The sequence below is a fragment of the Eptatretus burgeri genome, chromosome 9 (genome assembly GCF_056783735.1).
Source record: "Eptatretus burgeri isolate ZD-2024b chromosome 9, Ebu_testis_v1, whole genome shotgun sequence".
Taxonomy (NCBI): domain Eukaryota; kingdom Metazoa; phylum Chordata; class Myxini; order Myxiniformes; family Myxinidae; genus Eptatretus; species Eptatretus burgeri.
The window spans coordinates 15321784-15335410 of NC_140969.1; the positions used below are offsets into that span (position 1 = coordinate 15321784).

At 44.9% G+C, this 13627-nt stretch overlaps 1 protein-coding gene across 6 annotated transcripts in view; it reads left to right on the forward strand.

The window, feature by feature from the left end:
* The window catches only part of SRBD1 (S1 RNA binding domain 1), a 117574-nt gene extending 114658 nt beyond the window's left edge, over positions 1–2916 (forward strand). For 4 of the 6 annotated variants that reach the window (XM_085894159.1, XM_085894160.1, XM_085894161.1 and 1 more), the window contains exons 19-20: positions 2034–2195; positions 2356–2915. In XM_085894159.1, the coding sequence (XP_085750285.1) occupies positions 2034–2195; positions 2356–2465 (272 nt within the window). In that variant the 3' untranslated portion in view covers positions 2466–2915. Of the gene's footprint in view, positions 1–2033; positions 2196–2355 lie in introns of all 6 variants that reach the window. The other 2 variants (XM_085894156.1, XM_085894157.1) reach the window with 1 other exon arrangement.
* Positions 2917–13627: the final 10711 nt, after the last annotated feature.

Genomic DNA, 13627 nt, shown 5'->3' on the forward strand with positions numbered 1-13627 from the left:
TCTACCTGTCCGCAAACTCAGACTAACACTACCCTTCACCAGCATGACCAGTTTAGTGTAATTCCCAATAACTACTTACTTTGTGGATACTTTGTTTTATACTCATACCAGCATAAAACAACAGTTTGTATGCCGTTGTAGGAAACAAAATTGACAGACGACATGTACAAAATCCTTCAATATATCGGTAAGATATGTGTGAATTTGCCACGTCTGGCTCTTTTCTCGGTGTGGAGTCCATTTTGTCAAGTCTTCACGGTAGCCTATGACATTCTCAGGTTTATTTGAGGTTTTGTGTCGTCATGCGGTTCATGGGGATTTTCAAGGCCCTGCGTTGGCTGGTGTTGGCTTTATGGTTAGGGTGGCGGGCTTTGGATCCCAGGATCCTGAGTTCAAATCCCGCTCAGCTGTTGAATTTATACCAGGTGGGGTTAGCTCGACCTGTCATCCTTCCGAGGTCGGCAAAATGAGTGCCAGCATACTGGTATACTGTGTTGGAATGGCGACCCATCCAGGATTGTGCCCAATAATCAAGGAGACTGCTTCGGCAGCACCAACGCTCTGCACATATTATGGTTCCAATCTCTTTGTGGAGTCATGGCACTGGAAGACTTGTCATCTTCAGGTAAAGGTGTATTCTCCTTATGGCATCTGCAGTTTCGTTAGTATCACTCTGGCACTTAATGTTGAATCCTAGGCATGAAGTCCACAAGTTCAACAACTTGAATGTCTCATGTTCAGTCATTTTTTTTTCCAACTAAGTCTTCTTGAATTTCTTGGCTGAAGACACTGCGTTTCAATAAACAGACGCTTCGTTTGACATTCATTACATTTTAGCACACCTGGATTTTAGTCTGGTGAGATTATGAGATCGAGCAGTATCCATATGCAAGTCAGTGAGTCTGTAAACACTTCAGTCATTATCGCTTGAACCAAACACAATTTTGATGAAATTTGGCCACAAGTTTCATATCTGATGCCTAACGAAGTTGTATTGACTGCATCAAAATCTGCGCTCATTGAGGGGTTGAAATCAGGCTTAAAACGCTGATTGGCTGTGTGAGGCTGGTGAAATTTGATTGGCTTCTGGTTCATTTTGGATCACTAATGTGGCTGTGTCCAAATGAGATGTCCCAGAAACTTGCTCAAATTTTTGTGAAAACTAGTCATTCATAATTACTCAACAAGACGAGCTGAAAAGGAGGGTGCAAACCTTACAACGCTTTTGTGCTAGCTTTTGAAGTGTTTGTTCAACTTGTAGACGATGGGTTGACAGAATGGTCTCGACGTACGCACACTCACCTCAAAACTTTCTAGCCTAGGTTTGAATCCCGACCCAGCTATAAACTGTCATCCCGGTGTTTCACAGGCACGTGATTCATCAATATGTGTGCCGACCCTCGGATGGACGTTAAACTGAGTTTCCCATCATTAGTTGGATGTTAAAGATCCTACGCTGTCCTTCACAAAGAGTAGCCAGCACCCGAAAGCCTGGTGTTGGCTTTGTGGCTGGGGTGGCTGGCTTGGTATCTCGGGGTCCTGAGTTTGAGCCCAATCGGCCGCTGAATTAACTCCAGGGTGTGGTTGACTCAGCCTGTCATATTTCTGAGGTTGGTGAAATGAGTACCAGTGTAATGGTATCGAGGCACAGCATCAGCGGCACAGTCGTGCCCCAACAAAATGATAGCAACCCAGCAGCCAAGCTGCCATACATAAAAAGAAGAAGAAGAAGAAGAAGAAGAAGAAGAAGAAGAAGCCAGTACCCTTGAATGAATTCAAAATTCCTGCCCTGACTGGAATCTGTTCAGGAGCGGTCTGTTCAAGATTTTAACTCCAGCCATAGAAACTGCTTCAGCAGCAATGATGCTCTGTATAGGGCATGGTTCAGGATCAGATCTTTCGACTGGTTTTGACAATGTGGGGATTGACTTGGAGGGAGGGCGGAGGTAGAGTTTTTTTTTTTTTTTTTTTTCTGAGCTGTAGAAAAAGTTCCACATACGGGTAGACATATTGAATGGCCTCTCTATTTGCAGACTTGTCGCAGCCCATTTTCCGAAGAAACGTGCTGTGCTTTGAGGACTTGCGTCCGAAAGAGCGCCTCACCGGGCGAGTCACAAACAGCACCGACTTTGGTGTCTTTGTGGACGTGGGCATCGGAAAAAGCGGTCTCATCCCAAAGAAATACCTCGGCAATTGTGCGTATATCATAAACCGCATTATTTGCCCAGGTGGTGCTTTCCAGAGCATGACGTTGAAAAGTTTAGCCTGGTCGAAGAGATTTTATAGATGGCACGACGTCAAAGCATCCGAAAGAAAAATGTTATCACAATACTGTTTCCCATTTCCTTTCCCAAGTGAGAGGAGACACCACAGCACTGGGTCCAGGGGACCGGATTGAAGTTGAAGTTGTAAGTGTGGATGTTGAGCGAGGTCGCATTTGCTTGGCCTTCCTACGCAAGTTGTGATCTGCACCTCACTGCGTATGAGGAAGGAGTGTCGGAACGGATAAGAGAGATCAGGGAATGAAGGAAATTGAAAATTACTGGAGTTTCCACTTTATTATTATTATTATTATTATTTTTTACTCGTGAATTTTGAACAACTGTTTTTGTTCTTATCATAAGTTATAAACGGTTTATATGTTTTAATCTTGCAACTTTACATTCTACTCTGTTGTGAAAGAAATTGAGAGATATCTAGTTATAAGCATTTCTGAAATGGTTGACCATTTTCCATGGCTTTTGTTGCTTACCATGTAATTATCTAACATTGTGTAATGGCTTTTGAATTCTGAGTCCATTGCTCATCTATTATTGACAGAGGATGTAAATAGCTTTTGTTGCAACTTATCTGTATTCTTCTTTCTGAAACCAACATAAATTGAGTTGTAAAGAAAACTTGTTCAAAAAAAACCCTTTGTTGTTGCTTTTATGTGATATGTCTCTCCCTGGTGCTCCACCCGAGGCAGGTCCAGTGCTGCTGAAGCAGTCTCGTCGCAAGATTATACGAGATGGTTTGCCTTTTCTTCCCAGTGGAAGTCAGGGCAATCATTTTAATTTGTTCAGGGTGTCAGCGATAATTCGCATACTCTTCACGAGAGACACCGTAGGATCTTTAACATCCTCCAATTAATGTTTGTAGAGGAAATGCCCAGCTTTACATCCATCCAAGGAAGAACGGTGCACTTTGTGAGGCACCAATCCGACAGTTTATAGTTGGGTGGGAATCAAAGCAAGGATAGATAGCTCAACGGTAAGTGTGGGACCTCATCGTGTGGGACCCATTTGAGATGGAATCTATAGTATTTTGCCATTTTACTCATTTTGCATCATCCACGAGTCATTATACTGGATTCCACTCCTGACAAGTGTGACCACGATAACTCCGGATAACTTAAAAGATCACGATCGTAAGTCACCCCAGAACTTCCTGTTAGATAACACGCTCAGTGTCACGTTAGCATATGGAGAGGGCCGGAAACGAGCGATTATCCTGCTGGTGATCACACAACTGATCTTAATTAGTTGGCCGAGCAAGACAAATGGTTACGTACCGTATATGTTGCTATTGCTTATTAAACCTGGTCAAACACTTACAGCTGCCTTATGCTGCCATCAGAACAGACAAGAACAAGGAAAAGAGCAATCAGAGATTGCAGACTCTCGCCAGGACTAGTTTTGTGTGGTGTATTTTATGTGGCGTTTGTGTACTGATTTGTTACGTAATTAATAAGAGATAACTAGAACTGCCACTTTATAACTGCTGGCAGTGATCACCGGCTACCAAGATGCCCCGCTTTGATGTAAAACCGCTTTGATTGGACACCTGACGTTTATTATTCATTTGGATTAAGAACGGGCTGAAAATAAATTAGATTCAAATAAAATGGAGGACCAAATTGGTACAGTCCTGCATTGGAGCATTCAGAAGGAACCCAAACAAGCAAAAAAGCAAAGATGGAGTCATCAGGAGGAACCTGGATCGGATTTGCATTGCAGCTGCTACTCCTCCACCCTCAAGCCCATCCAGGCATAGCCAAAGTGAGCCTTATTCAAAAAATCAAAAAGAACTCAAATCAAAAAATTTAATAATTCTGGCTCCAGGCCATCAGATAAGGTTGAAATTTAAAACATATATTCCCCATCACTACTGGATCCTAACTGTGAAGTTTCACGTCAATTGATTTAGCGGTTCAACAGAAAAAATTTTTTAAAGACTTTTGCTCGATCCAATATGGCTGCCAGACCATGTGACATCAATGATTCGTGAATACCCTGGTATCCCCAAGACTTGAACATTTGTGTGAAGTTTCTCCTCGATCTCTTCAGCCACTTCAGAGAAGAAGATTTTTGAAGGTTTTTTTAAAAATTTAAACAATATGGCTGCTTAAATCACGTGACCAGTGACGTCATTAAATATTTTTTTGTGGATCCATTTTATCCCAAGATGACCCTCAAATTTTCATACCGATCAGATGTAGCGTTCTACATATGCAATTATGACGTCATAAAAAATCACATATTCCCCATGAGGAGTACTTGCCATGTGCCAAGTTTCAATTTTTTTCCTTGGTGCAGTTTCAGAGATAGAGGTCCAAAGTTTTTCTATTTTTCCAACATGGCTGCCACACCATGTGACCGATGATGTCTTAATAGTCAATAAAACATTGTACTTGAGTAGTCGCTCCTCTGGTGAAAATTTTGTCTCGATCTGACAAGCGGTTGCGGAGAAAAACATTGAAGTTCTGTGTGGATAAACAAACAGACAGACAAATGGACCCAAATGCAGTACCCTCTCCTCCGACGAGGATAAGTCAAGTCACAAGCTGGATTCAAGCATGTAGTAACACAAAAGGCACATACTTACAAACGAGGCAATTTCACAGGCACATACTATTATGTACAAAAGGCCACCCAGTGCTAGAGATTACAATTATTCACAACACGTATACAATCCCACTTGTCCTCTAATCGACATTCATGCCCTCGGAACCTTCATAAGTCACTACTTCGCAGCTGTGCAATATCTTGGTGCCACGTGCATCCTGGGAAAAGAGAGCTGGAGAAAGGACAAGATGAGCATGAAAGAAACAACAAGATGGGGTTGTGTATCGTGCCTCTTAACACTTTGCGCTAGCCCGGTTGAGCTGGAGCCTCCCAATGGTCTGGTGTCCGGACTCCTCAAGCTCTGCTCTCGGTACTTCCTCCACGTTGCCAACACAATGCTTTGTGATGGACCGTCTGCTACGCAAACTTGATGTAAGGGTTTGTCAGGAAAATGCGGGATGTACGAGGCAAAGTGGGCTGGTGATATGACCAGGCGGCACTGTGTGATGAGCAGGAATTGATGCAAAGGTGTGAAATGATGAGAGCTGCTGGATGTGTGAAGGGAGTAAAGGTGCAAGAAGGAGAGGAAAGATGAATTTAAAAAAATGAGAGGTGGTGAAAGAATAGGAGAGGTGAATATGGCAAACAGGAAACCGGATGGATGAGAGTATGTGTGGTGAGCCTGAGAGGAGAAGCTGCAAGAAGCTCGAAGCTCGTCTGAAAAAAAGCAAGTCTGATTTCAAGACTGTGTCTTCGCCTCATACAGTCATGCCCAAAAATATTGGCGCCCTTGCACTTTTTTCAAATAACTCACAATAGGTTGAAATTGACAAAACGATTTGGTCGCCACAATTCTTTATTTCACTGTTAATATTACAAAAACTTTGTTTTTAATTCAGAGCTTAATATATCCTTTTAAATCAGAAACTAAAAAGAAATTGTATTGACAAAATTATGGACACGCTAGATTTAATGTTTGGGAGCGCATACACAACCTTTAGACAAATTAACTGCAGTCAAGTGCTTCCTACGGCCATGAATGAGCTTCCTCCACCTCTCTACTGGCAGTTTGGGCCACTCATCTTGTGCAAACTGCCCCAGTTCTCCAAGATTTGAAGGGTACCTTCTCCCAACTGCTGTTTTCAGATCTCCCTGCAGGTGTTCAATGAGATTTAGATCTGGACTCATTGCTGGCCACTTCAGAAGTCCAGCGTTTTGTGTTGAACCATTCCTGGGTGCTTTTTGAAGTGTTTGGGGGTCATTGTCCTGCTGCAAGACCCATGACCTCCAATGGAGACCTAGTTTTGTGACACTGGGTTGAACATTACGCTCCAAAATGCCTTGGTAATCTCCTGATTTAATGATGCCATGCACACATTCAAGGCACCCAGTGCTAGAGGCAACACAGTATCCCCCAAAACATCACTGAACCTCCTCCATGTTTGACTGTGGGGTGGTGTTCTTTTCTTTGAATGCCTCATTTTGTTGTCTGTAAACATAGAGATGATGTTCTTCACCAAAAAGCTCGAATTTGGTCTCATCTGTCCACAGGACATTCTCCCAGAAGGATTTTGGTTTGTTCAGGTGTGTTTAACTCCAATCAGGCTTTCTTATGTCTATCTCACTCAGCAGTTATGCCTGGTGTTGGCTTAAAGGTTAGGGTGGTGGGCTTTGGATCCTGGGGTCCTGAGTTCATATCCCGCTCAGTTGTTGAATTAATACCAGGTGGAGTTAACTCAGCCTGTCATCCTTCCGAGGTTGGCAAAATGAGTGCCAGCTTGCTGGTATACTGTGTCAGAGTGGCGACCTGTCCAGGATTGTGCCCAATAGCCAAGGAGACTACTGAGACAGCACCAACGCTCTGTACAGAGTATGGTCCCAATCTCCTCCTCCTCTCAGCAGTTGAATCCTGGGTCTCCTACCATAGAACCCCCTTTCATTGGCGACGGATGGTGCGAGTTGAAACTGTCCGACAGATTACAGTAGTGTGTCGGGGTGGTGCTGAGGCGTCGTCTACCAGACAGCGGTCTCCTTGGGTTAACCTGAAGCGGTCCCTTCGGGTGGGTGCCTGGAATGTCCTATCCCTAAGAGAGGCTGATCACCTGTCTCTGTTATCATCTGAGCTCAAGCGTTTGGACATCGGTATTGCAGCACTCTCTGAGGATCTGAGACTGGATTGTGGTGAGATCATGGCGGGTAGTTCTACCTAGTATTGGTCTGGTCACTTGGCTACAAGCGTCTAGTTCAGATGCTCATGGGCACACGTTGGTCTGGTCGCACCAAAATGATGGTTACAATGCCCAAGGAGTTGCTGTAGCTGTGTCCAATAAGCTCACTCAAATGGCAATTGAGGTAACACCAGTCAACAAGCGTATTATGAGACGAAGGATTCGTCACTCCTTGGATGTCATTTCCCTGGTTTCTGTATACGCTCCAACTGAGGCGAGTGATCTCCCCGTGAAGGACGCATTCTATGTAACGCTCGAGTCTGTTGTTGATCAGTTAGGGTTAGATCAACAAATCAGTGCTGCAGGTGAGATATTCTTCTAGTCTTGGGGGATTTCAATGGATCAACTGGAACTGATAGGGATGGTTATGAGGCGTGTGTTGGTCCCCTTTGGTGTGAAACTGTGAACCAGAATAGCACTAAGTTCCTTGACTTTGCAAGAAGTCATGGACTTAGGGTGGCTGGTTCATGGTTTCAGTACCACAAGCTCATCGCTGGACTTGGTGTTCCAATGCTGGTGGTGTGGCAAAGGAGATTCACCATATGTTCGTTGATTGTCACTGGAGGATGATCCAGAACTGCAGGGTCGACCGGAGTGCTCAATTCCTCAATACTGACCACAGGCTTGGTGTAGCAACTCTGAAGTTTCAGCTTAAATCTGGGAGATTGGAACCATCCCAGGTTAGGCTGGATGTTGGCAAGCTCAAGGATGAGAGGATAGCTGAGGAGTTTGCGAACAGGCTGAGTGGACACTTGGGGGGTCTGGGTGCTTTGGGGGATCCTGAAGAGTTGTGGAGTGCCTTCAAGACCACCGTCCTTGAGGCTGCCAGTGGATGTCTTGGAACCTACCGTTCAGCTTCATCATGGGGGACATCAATGATCCCAAATGCCTTGGTTTCCACAGCATGAAGCCGAGGAAGGTGAGAGGTAGGAGCACCAGCCCAGAGGGCAGAGCAGTACTCCGTCAGACTGTGGACGAAAGTTTTGAATGTAGGCAGCAGCTCAGGTGGGCCGAGTCAGGACTTTGCACGATGGAGGATTCCCAGTCGGCGACTGGCTTTGGAGGCCAGGTTGGAAATGTGGCTTTCCCAGGAAAGATCATGGCAGATAGTAAGACCCAGAAGCTTGAATGAAAGCACTTCTTCAAAAGGATTGTTGATAAAGTAGATTTGGGGGGGGGGGGGGGTTCCAGATGGTCATTTCGGAGAGACATCGTGAGAGTGTGAGATTTGTCCGGATTGAAAGACATGTTCCACGTGTTGGACCAGCTTGTGATTTTATCCAGATCTGCAGAGAGTGAAGAGGATGCTGCTTGCCGATCTGAGGGATGACAGATGGTGCGGCAAAGGGTGGAGTCATTAGCAAAGAGATGGAGGATTTTTCAGAGAGTTGGAAAGATCATTGATGAAAACCAGAAAAAGAACAGGGCTCAGAACACTGCCTTGAGGAACTCCAGCCTGGACAGGAAGAGGAGATGAAAGAACTCCATTAAGGGTGACACATTGGCTGTGACAGGAGTGGAAGTCTGCGAGCCATGAGTGGAGATGTCCTTGGATACCAGAGGAAGAGAGTTTGTTGAGCAGGGCAGGGTGCCAGACCGTATCAAAGGCACGAGATATGTCTAGGAAGATGGCTCTGATTTTCATGTCTGGCATTCCATTGTTGGGAAAGCAGAAGCAGCATTTACAGGGTATAGTGACCTGGTCTGAATCCAAATTGATGATCGGAAATCAAGCCATTGGAGGAGAAGAATTTAATGTCTGAAGCCTTGCTGATGGGTAACCTTGATTCCATAACCTTGCTGATGATTGGGAGAAGCCTGATTGGTCTGTAGTTGCAGGGATCTATTTTTGCACCTTTTTTATGCAGAGTGGTAATGTTTGCTGATTTCCAAGGAGATGGCAGATGACCTTGAGCAAATGAGAGGTTGAATAGAACAGAGAGAGGGTGAGCAAGAGCAGAGGAGCAAGTTTTTAGGACATGTGGGCTGATGCCGTCCGGATCGGTTGCAGAATCTGAGTCGAGGTTTCACAGCAAACTCTCCACCTTGTCAGGAGAAAAGGACACATACTCCAGGAACAGGTGGGTGCGACTGGGTAAGGTGGGTACAGAAAGAGATGAGTTTGGGACGCAAAATTTTGAAGCAAACAGAGTTTCGGCATTTATCCATTTAATGTGCCGTGTCAATTGTGCAGCCATTTGAGGTAAGGGAGGGGATGGAGGGGGAACATACACCAGGAACAGACTTAACTCGATGCCACCAGGATTTAGATTTGGGAGAGAGGTTTGAGAGTTCACATTTGAGATCAGAAAGGTGTTATTTTCTGGCTCTCCTGAGGGTGGACACATACTTGTTCCGAGCTTTGTGGAAGGAACTGAGATTACCCTCAGTTGGATTTGCCTTCCATGAGGCGAAAGCAAGTTGTTTGCAAGTTATTTGCCTTGAGACGGCAAATACTGCATGGACCGTGAGAGCCATGAGATGCACGCTTGTAGCTTGGACCATCACGAGAATCTCAGCAGCTCATCTAAGGGGGAGCCAGTAATCATGGTCATCACATAATCATCATCCCGGGGTTTTATGGCTTCCACATCACCTTCTGGTACCTTGCTTACTTTTTGTCAAGGCCAGAGGTCTTGGATGAACACCTTGATGGGTAGTTCAAAAGGAGCCAGAAATCCCAAAGGGTCAAACAGTGAACTGATAGTGGAGAGGATTCCACGTTTGGTCACAGGCGTATTTGTGGAAATGGTCTTGAAGCAAAAGATGTCGCTTTCAGCAGCCCCAGGGTCTGATCAGTCGGAAGCCTGTCCGTGTCAAGTGTGGGATTGGCTTGTTCCGCTGCAGGTATTGCTTGTAGAAATTATCGTCGATTACCGAAAAACTTGGTCAAGTGGAAACCCCCTTCACGAAGCAAGTCGATCAACTTGAGGGCCAATTCAATGCCTTCATTGACTGTCCTAATTTATTTTAGGAGGTCATCAACATAGAAGTTGCGGTGCACAACTTCTGCGATCTCCCCGCAGTACTTGTCTGCGTTGTCATCGGCAGTTTGTCTTCGGACTTTGTTGGAGCAGCAGGGGGAGGGGGCAGCTCCAACGATATGAATGAGCATTTGATGTTCCTCGGGAGGATTGCTGAAGCTTCCACTCTACCACAATAATCTCAAGGAATCACAATCATCTGGGGATATACTCGGACCTGGTAAAATATCGCCTCAATGTCTGCAACAAGGGCAACCTCCTCTTGTCTGAAACGTATGAGGACTCCGATCAAATTGTGGCTCAAATCTGGGCCCGTGATAAGTTGGTCATTTAGAGGTGCTCCACCATATTTTTGCAGCTCCATCGAAGACTAGACGGACCGGGCATGGCTCGTTAGGTTTCAGAACCTGGTGGTGCAGTAGGTAACAGGTCTTGCTGCTCTTTCGCTCCACCTCTTTCCTCGTAAGCTCACGAACATATCCCTTGGTCATGTAGTCCTTGATAATTATAGAAGTGTACTTGTGGTTTAGTTCTGGATCCTTCTCCAATCTGCGCTTGAGGTGACGGAGCCGGATTTCGGCCATCGGGCGGTTATAGGGAAGGTCAGCATTACTTTCTTTCCACAGCAGTCCCATTTGGTAGTGTCCATCGACCTTTGTAATCGTGTCTTCAATCATCCTTGTGGCACGCTTGTCCTTAACAGACATCAGGCTGTGACAGGCATCCTTAATGCCAAAGGACTCTACCTTCCAGAGTTCCTCCACCCGCTCGTTAAGTGGGATGTCATCCGTCGTCGTGTAAATGTGGTGAATATTGTAGCGTTGTTGCTTTGGTTCGCCTTCCACACAACTAAGAAGAGAAAATCCAAGGCAGGACCGGATGGCTATTGGATCACGTGGCCCATCACAATGAACGTCCAGTGGGATAAATGCCTCAGGAACATCGGTGCCGATTATATCGTAGAAATCTTCTTTCGGTCAACTTCACGCAGTGGAACGCCTTGCAGGTCGGACCAACGCCTGTTCTTGATAACGAGCTGGTGACGTAAGGGAATTCACAAATCCCTTTCTGACCATCCGTGGTATAACTCCAAGCGACACGGTTCATCGTCAATAAGTGACTCCGCAGCAATATTGTCCCTTTCTCCTTGATGTTGTTCATCAGATTTACTCAATGTGGAAAGAACCAGGCAATCTGATTTCCCTCTCAAGTCTAACTGTTTGACTGAGGAGGGGTCTATAACCGTAACCTCAGATCTCGAGTTGAGCATCGCATACGTAGCGGTCGTATTCCCATTTTTAGAAACCACTCGGCGCGGTATAACTTGAAGTAGTACTGTCCCTGAACCTTTAATGGCAGCAGCACCACAAGAAGTAGCAAGGCCATTTGCTTTGGACTCTGGGATAAGGCCTTCTGTGGTCCTGGTGGTGGCTCTGGGCTGGAATCCGGGGATGTGCAAGAGTGTGTAGTGATGAGCACCACATCCAGGTGTCTTGCATCTGAAAGAGCTGGGACATACTCCAGCAATGTGCTTCGTGGTAACACCAAACTGAATGACAGGTGTGTCCTTCAAACAATCCCGGCATAGGACTTCGATGCGTACAAATTTGAATTTCTCTCGAAGGGAGGCCTTCAATACACCACACATGTGCAAAGGGCGATTCTGGGAACAGCAGAGACAGGCTCGAGGCTTCCCTCTCTTTTCGAGGTCGGGCTGTCTCCGGCAATCTGCAAAAGTGTCTTGGTTGGTACTTATAGCCATCATTGTAGGCCTTGTTGAATCAGTCTTAAGTTCCAACCTTTTTTGCTTCACTGAACAAGTGGGGCTTGACTCCATGAATTTGCTGTTGATAGGGTGATTCGCTGTGGCTGCCCAATTATTGTTCAAGTACTTGACAAAGTCAGCCAAGGTTCGGGAATCGTTGGTCCTTTTCCTCCAAATGATGAGAGAGATGGGCGAAATTGTCCCGAAGGTGTCTCAGCAGTCGTTCCACAATGTCCACCACATTTCCTTGGTTGATCTTGTTCAAGCAATCCATTGCTCTTAATATTGCCATTGCCATAGTGGTTTGATCGGTGAACCTTCTGAGGGAGACCGTCAACATTAGGTATAGCCAGTCCCTTGATAAGTTTCTGATCAAGGAGTTCACGACCATACATGGTCGGCCATAATCTCTCCTCCAGAATCTGTAAGGCTCGCTGTACTCCAAGGCTGGCAACCACCTCGTTTGCCTCACCACCAAGGAATTGGAGTAAGCACGTCATCTTGTATTCATCATCTAGGTCCTTCCATGACATTATTAACCTCCGCCATCTTCGAAGATGGATGGAGGTTACTGTTTTCACCCCTGTTTGTTTGTTTGTTTGTTTGTTTGTGAACAGTATTACGGAAAAACTCTTCGACGGATTTCGACGAAACTTGGTGGGGGGAGTAGGTATGGTCCAAGGATCATGCCATTAAATTTTGGACTTGGTCCCCACCCCCCCCCCCCAAAAAAAAATTGTTAGAGAAATTTTTTTTTTTTTTTTGCATTTCTACATGTTTTAAGTGATTTCCAACCCCCCCCCCAAATTTTTTTACCCTCCCCCCCCAAAAAATAGAGAATTTATTTTTTGCATTTCTACATGTTTTAAGTCATTTCCAACCCCCCCCCCCCAAAAAAAATTGTTACCCCCTCAAAAAAAATTGTTAGAGAAATTTTTTGCATTTCTACATGTTTAAAGTGATTTCCAACCCCCGAAAAAATTGTTACCCCCCAAAAATAGAGAATTTTTTTTTGCATTTCTACGTTTTAAGTGATTTCCAACCCCCCAAAAAAAAATTGTTCAAGAAAAAAAATTTTTTTTTGCATTTCTACATATTTTAAGTGATTTCCAACCCCCCCCCCCCACCAAAAAAAAATTGTTTGAGAAAAATTTTTTTTTTGGCATTTTTACATGTTTTAGGTGATTTCCAACCCCCCAAAAAAATTGTTACTCCCCCACCAAAAAAAAGGAAAAATTTTTTTTTTGCATTTCTACATGTTTTAAGTGATTTCCACCCCCCCAAAAAAAATTGTTAGAGAAAAAACAAATTTTTGCAACTTTTTTCAACAAAATTTCGATTTTTTTTTTTTTTTACATGTTTTAAGTGATTTCCAACCCCCCCCCCCCTCGCCCCAAAAAAATATGTTGGAGAAAAGAACTATAACTCTGTCAGCACTGTTGACATCATATTTAATGAATAAGATATAAGGTTCACTTGAGTGACCCAGCAGTATTGGCGGCGGAGGTTTTGCACTCTCCCGAGTGCTCCCCCTCTAGTGTGGTGCTGAAATCATCAACAAAAGAGAGGGAACAGGTCTGGTACTCCAATAAACTTCTCAAGTTGTACTGGGGGTAAATCTTGGTTGAAGGCCAGTTGTTGTGTGTCAACGCACCTGGGTAGTTGCTACAGGTGGGGCCCTTGGTAGAGATTCACTCAGCCCAATTCCCACGGTTGGGATGGTAAGGGTCGTTGCATCTGTTGGAAGGGGTACAGCAGACATTGTTGTTCACACTGGCTCCAGTGCAAAGGCAGGAAGGTCCACTGGAAGAGCATCTGATGGGT